General features: G+C 42.6%; 1 protein-coding gene across 1 annotated transcript; it reads left to right on the forward strand.

Annotated features, from left to right (window-relative positions):
- Nucleotides 1-225: 225 nt before the first annotated feature.
- VFPPC_09235 (ankyrin repeat domain-containing protein) lies at nt 226-4,113 on the forward strand (the record flags this gene model as incomplete). Its single annotated transcript, XM_018287805.1, has 6 exons — nt 226-228; nt 292-353; nt 434-737; nt 806-1,105; nt 1,225-1,471; nt 1,589-4,113. 6 exons carry the CDS (start codon nt 226-228, stop codon nt 4,111-4,113), a joined length of 3,441 nt encoding a protein of 1,146 aa, XP_018139094.1.
- Nucleotides 4,114-6,530: the final 2,417 nt, after the last annotated feature.

Genomic DNA, 6,530 nt, shown 5'->3' on the forward strand with positions numbered 1-6,530 from the left:
TGGGGTTGTGTATGTGGTGGGTGGGCGCTTTACTCTGCTGTTGGCTGGATCCGTGCCGCCCCCTGTCCATACGGTGGACGAAGTTACATGAGATGAGGGGTTTGGCTGATCAGCTGGACAACACGGATTCTCCCCTACTCATTTGTTTTCATCTCGAAGCAACTTAGCCAGTACCGAAAGTGGACAAAAACAAGAGTATTGCGGGTGAGGACGAAATATTCAGCGATGGTGTGTCATTGAAGGATATATGATGAATCCGAATTTCACAAGTTCTAATCTATGATTGTGTAGGGCGACACGACGTCCGAAAACTTTCTTAGAGTCATCGTCGATCCGGATGATGCGTGTGTTGAGTACGCCAGACCCGAAACAAAACGTCTCATATTGCCCGCCGTGTTAAGTCAGACTAACGCCATTCCACGGGTCTTTATAGCATCGTCGCTGTTCATGGCCTTAATCCATTTAACACCAAATTTCACGCTGAAAGGACATGGACTGTTCATAGCGACAGCGACAGAGGTGCACTATGGTTGCGGGATTTCCTTCCGAAGCAGTTGCCAAACGCGCGTGTGATGCTCTTTGGGTACAATTCCAACGTTGCGTTTGAGACTTCGATTAGTGGCGTCCGCGAACAGGCATCGAACTTATTGAACCGACTCCAGTTAAAACGCCGTGATGCGGCTAATAGGCCGATTGTCTTTATTGCACACAGCCTTGGGGGCATCGTAGTGAAACAGGTATCCACTTGCCCTCTCAGGTTGCCTAATAAAGCAGAGGAGGCTAACATCTACAACTTTCATCAAAGGCCCTAGTCGAGACAAAATTGAACCCAACATACGAAGTAATCGGTAGGTTGACATACGGCATAGCTTTCTTCGGAACCCCCCACCAAGGCAGCGACAAGGCCGGCCTCGGAGAAATTGTCGCAACAGTGACGCGTGCAGTGCGACGAGATGTGCCAAATTCTTTCATGGAGTCATTGAAGAAGGATACACTCTTCTCTAACGAGCTCATTGAGAACTTCAAGCACCAACTCGAAGACCGACACATCATCAGCTTTTTCGAGACGAAGCCATATAAGAAGCATGGACTGAAGCTGGGACTGGTATGTTTGAGCCATCCACAATAGCCAAATTTTGTTGAATACTTGTTCCCCTGTATACTATTGAACCTACTCCCTCCTCTGCTTCACTTACTAATTCGGGGTTTTGTCTTGGGTTGCAGATTGTTGATAAGAAGTCAGCCACATTAGGGCTTCCAGGCACCCGTGAAACATCGATTGGACTCGACTCTGATCATGATGAGATGTGTAAATTTGCGTCAGCCGATGATGACATGTATGAGCAGGTGGCTGGAAACATTATACAGCTTGTCGAGCGTGCGGTTGAAGACGCAAAGCATCGCCAGAGGCTTGCCGACCTGGCGCTTCCTATTGCTAGTCCTGGTGATGGCAACAATAGGATTGCAGCACGTACGTAGTTTTTCTCTCAATTTTACAATACGGGCTCGGCAAGGAAGAGCCTGATTGTAAATGATGCCATTATGATATGTGCTGAATCGCCTGTACTGACCCCTGATGAAAATGTAGAAGAGCAACTGAAGATAGCAAAGGACCAGCTCCAAGCCCAGGTAAACCTTGTTCAGAAGAGGACGTCCGACATGGAACAGGAGTGCCACCAGCTATTCCGCCTCACAAATAGCAACAGAGATATCACATACGAGTGGTATAAAGACCAAGTGAGGGAAAGGGTTGACGGCACGTGCATGTGGCTCCTCGAACACAAGCATTTCCAGAGTTGGCTAACACGGGAGTCTGGGCCTCTGCTAATTACAGCAGATCCTGGTTGTGGTAAGTCAGTGCTAGCTAAGTACCTAATCGACTACGGCTTGCCACAATCATCAACTATCTGCTACTTCTTCTTTAAGGATCATGATCAGAATACAGTCCGGCAAGCGCTTTGCGCACTACTCCACCAGCTCTTTAATCAGAAGCTACCTCTAATTAAATACGCCTTACCATATTATATAAAGCATGGCAAAGGTCTTATTAACTCAACAAGATCGCTTTGGGAAATTCTACAAATGGCTATAAATAATAATGAGGCGGGACCAGTAATCGTGGTCCTTGATGCCTTAGACGAATGCGCTGAGTTAGACTTTGCCAACTTAATGCAAAATATAAGAAGCCAAGTCTGCAGCAGCCGGTCTAAACATAGCAAGTTAAAGTACCTTCTAACGAGTCGCCCGTACAACGAGATCACGTCTAAATTCCGAGACCTTTTGGAACCGTTTCCAAGTATGCGTATACCAGGGGAGGAAGATTCGGAAACCATTAGTCAGGAGGTAAATCGCGTCATCACATACCGAGTCAATCAACTGCGGACGAAAGACCCAACAAAGGGTCAGATGGAGGGCCTCTCACCCGAAATTAAGAGGCACCTGAAGAGAAGACTGCAGAAGATCACCCACCGCACCTACCTTTGGGTACACCTTATGTTTGATTACTTGGATAAAGAAGACTTCAAGAGAACGAAAAAAGGGGTAGACTCAGCAATTACAGCATTCCCCAGGAGTATTAATGAGGCATATGAGCAAATTCTTAACAAGTCCAAAGACGATCCAATAGTTCGAAAGACATTATGCATTATGTTAGCTGCAAGCCGACCGCTAACACTCGCGGAAATGAATATTGCCGTAAATCTAGACAATAAAGCACAATCTATATACGACCTTGACTTGGAGAGCGAAGAGGACTTCATAACGCATCTTAGATCTTGGTGCGGATTGTTTATCTCAGTCCACGACGGCAATATATACTTTCTTCATCAAACTGCTCGCGAGTTTCTCCTCGCAGATTTAATGTCACCCTCAAATGTTCGACCACAGCTACAATGGTATCAGTCTATCACAATCCAACACGCACACGCCGTCTTCGCAGAGGTTTGTTTGCTGTATCTGAACCTCTTTAACTCAGGCGTCAGTCCTCCGGACACTCCGGACACAACGGGCTCGGAAGTTAGCCAATCTGTCGATTGGGAAGCCTTACTCGATTACGCGGCAACTCACTGGGTTGTTCACCTTCGAAAAGGCGATATGGTCGACAATTCAGCAATGGCGACTGCTACCTTAAAAGTTTGCGATCCGAATGTGCACGAGGCATGGTTTGATATATACTGGGAACCTCCACCGTACAGGCCCAAGGAGTTTACGAATCTTATGATGGCATCGTTCTTGGGTCTGAAAGCTGTCGCTATGCTAGCTTTAGAAGGAGGCGCAGAGACCGAGGCGAAAGACAGCTTCGGTCGAACGTCACTACATTGGGCCGCTTATGAGGGCCACGAGGCGATTGTGGAGATGCTGTTGGACAAGGGCGTCGACATCAACGCGCATGACGCGAATTGTGGTTGCACACCGCTATGGTTGGCCGCCAGCAAGGGACATGAATCCATATGCAGATTATTGGTTTATAATGGAGCCCATATTGACGCAACTGATAACTGCGGCCAGACACCGTTGCTTTGTGCTGCAATGGAAGGCCACTGTGCCGTCGTTAATCTCCTGGCTAGTGATGGCGCTGACGTTGAAGCGAAAGATAAACATGGCTGGACAGCACTGTTGCGTGCCTCCACAAATGGCCATGACAACATCGTTAAGCTCTTGACTAGTAAAGGTGCCAAATTGGAGGCGAGAGAGGAGTTGAATGGTCGAACATCCCTATTGTGTGCCGCCGGAGAGGGACACTGCTCCATTGTTGAGATTTTTCTCAGACATGGGGCCGACATCGAAGACGTAGATAAACACGACAACACCCCGCTCTTGTTAGCCGCCTGGTCGGGATATGCAGCAACCGTCGAGATACTTCTTAAGAGTGGCGCCAACACTGAGTCAAAAGACTGCTTGGGTGGATCGTCCTTGCTATATGCCGTGGAAAATGGGCACATTGCCACTGTGCAGTATTTGCTGGATTACGGCGCTAAAATTGAATCTAAGGATGATCGGGGTCGGACGGTACTGCAGCTGGCTCAATTAAATCATGACGAAGCCATTATCACGTTGCTGCAGCGAGAACAGCAAAAGTTTTATCCGCGAAAACGACACCGCAGGACATACTAAATTATGGAAACATGACATGAACTGGGGGTTAGCGACTTGCACCTACCAACCTGCGAATTTATGGTCAACAAGATTCTTGAGTTCTTTCACTATTTCTTCTTTCCCATTTATGTACATGCGGTAGCCTTTGATACTGCCATGTAGTAGGCTCTTGCCTAATTGTTAACACACCCGCTTGGGTTGCTAACATTGTGATGTCTTTTGAGTGCGGTCACAAAGCAGCTCCCATTAATAAAGATGCACGGCCCTATCACCGCCTTTGGTGCTGTTTGCCCATTGGCATTGATTTCCATAGGATTCTACCAGATCTCTTTGACATACCTGCTCATCCAAAAGCACCTGCATTATCATTTACAAGTTGGTATCTACAGAGACTGTGCCCTTTGTGCCCTTTGCGTGCGTGGGCTGTTAGAAGATTTTCTAAGAGGAGTCGGGGTTAAATTAGCGCTGGTGGTGGTTAATGCGAAGCCGAGATTGTGAATAAAATTTGACTCAAGTATAGTACTATAAAGGAAATGCAGTAACGTAGGTGCATAGTGAGCTAGCCACCTAACCGCCTAAATGGAACTACCCTTCTATATCTCTTAATTTCTCCACCAAAAAATATAGAAACTTTAAATTAAGAATAGAAGATACTCTTAGCTATTAAAGCTATAGAGAAAACCCTAAATCTAAGCATCTAAGAAGCTATAAAGATCTATATAGTACCTTATAGTATGCTTAGCACTTATATTAACGGAATTACTCCACAGTATAATACTATGCCTCCCTGCTAGAAACTTATAAAACTTAAGGAGTCTATAATTATAGAGTATATTATTAACCTAGATGCGCAATCTTTTCCTTCTTAGCTTACTAGTGTGTAAAATATAGCAAATTAACTACTAGCTAAATGCAATATGCCTCCTGTAGGACTATAATAGGCTTTAAACTTTACTAAGCGCTAACTATAGCTTTCTATACGTTTTACACGTAGATATAACTATTAGAGGGCCTTATGTAAAGATTGGAGTGGTTATTCGGGTTAGGGTTAGCAGGGATGTGGCGGGCAGTTAGGAAAGAAAAAGTAGGGCAAGAGTAGGTAATTTGTATAGGTAGAGACAGCAGAAAACCTATTTAGGTAGGCTAGCAGGAAAGCTAAAGTCTTTTATTTAGAGAGTATAGAAATGCTAAAGTCTTTTATTTAATAAGAGCTAATTAAAATAGAGTATATAGGTCTGCTATATATACTACTATAATACTACTAACGTGAATGCATAGCGAGTTAGTTAACATAGCAAGTCAGTCACGCAACCATAAAAATAGCACTATCCTTCTTTAATTGCATATTTCTCCGCTATAAATCATAGAATTATTAAGTAAAGAGAATTATATAAACTTAGCCCTTAAAGTAATATAATAAGACCTAAAGCTAAGCATTTAAGGCGCAGTAAAGGTATATAGTATTAGCTATAGTTTACTGTATAATTAACGTAATGGTAAAACTACAAGACATAATACCACGCCTAATTCTTAAAAGCTTATAGATCTAGAGGAATTAACTATTATTAAATACATTCTTAACCTAGACGCATAATCCTTTCCTCCCTAGCTTAGTAGTATAGAAGATATAGCAAATTAACTGCTTGCTAATTGTAATGCGCTAACTATAGGACTATAATAGGCTTTAAACTTTATTAAATGCTAACTATAGCTTTCTATGTATTTTATATATAAGTATAACTATTAGAGGGCCTTATGCAAAGATCTAAAGATAATTAGCTCTTAGTTTAAGCTTATACACAATACAGTTATAAAATATAGCATATATAATAATAATTTTTATAACTTTAATAAGACTAGCTTTATAATAGGCATAATCTTAACTATAATAATTATTATAAGCTTAGAAAGACATGGTAATCTAACTTTAGCTTAGCTAGGTAATAGAGAATAGGTTTTAGTACTCTAGTCTATTAATTCTTGCAGTTAGGTAATCCTACTATTTATTATAGTTATAAGGCAGTATTACCTTATAAACTAGTATAAAGATTCTACCCTACTAAGCAATTAGGTTATCTCTATAACTTAAAATAGCTAGACCACAAATAAGAAAGCTATAGAATAGATTAGGCATTTTAAAAAGCATACTAAGCCTTAAACTTATAGCGTATATTATCTTCTTATCCTAGATAGGCATAAAAGTTACTACTCTACAGAATTTAAGATTTTCTGCAAAGAATAGAAGATTATCACGCTTTACATGCTATCTTATTTATCTTATATTCTTTAGCCTCTAGATGTTAGGTGTTTTAGGCCGCTAAAAAAGGCTTAGGCTTAGGCTTAGGGTTAGGGTTAGGGTTAGGGTTAGGGTTAGGGTTAGGGTTAGGGTTAGGGTTAGGGTTAGGGTTAGGGTTAGGGTTAGGGTTAGGGTTAGG

The sequence above is a fragment of the Pochonia chlamydosporia genome, chromosome 7 (assembly GCF_001653235.2).
Source record: "Pochonia chlamydosporia 170 chromosome 7, whole genome shotgun sequence".
NCBI lineage: Eukaryota > Fungi > Ascomycota > Sordariomycetes > Hypocreales > Clavicipitaceae > Pochonia > Pochonia chlamydosporia.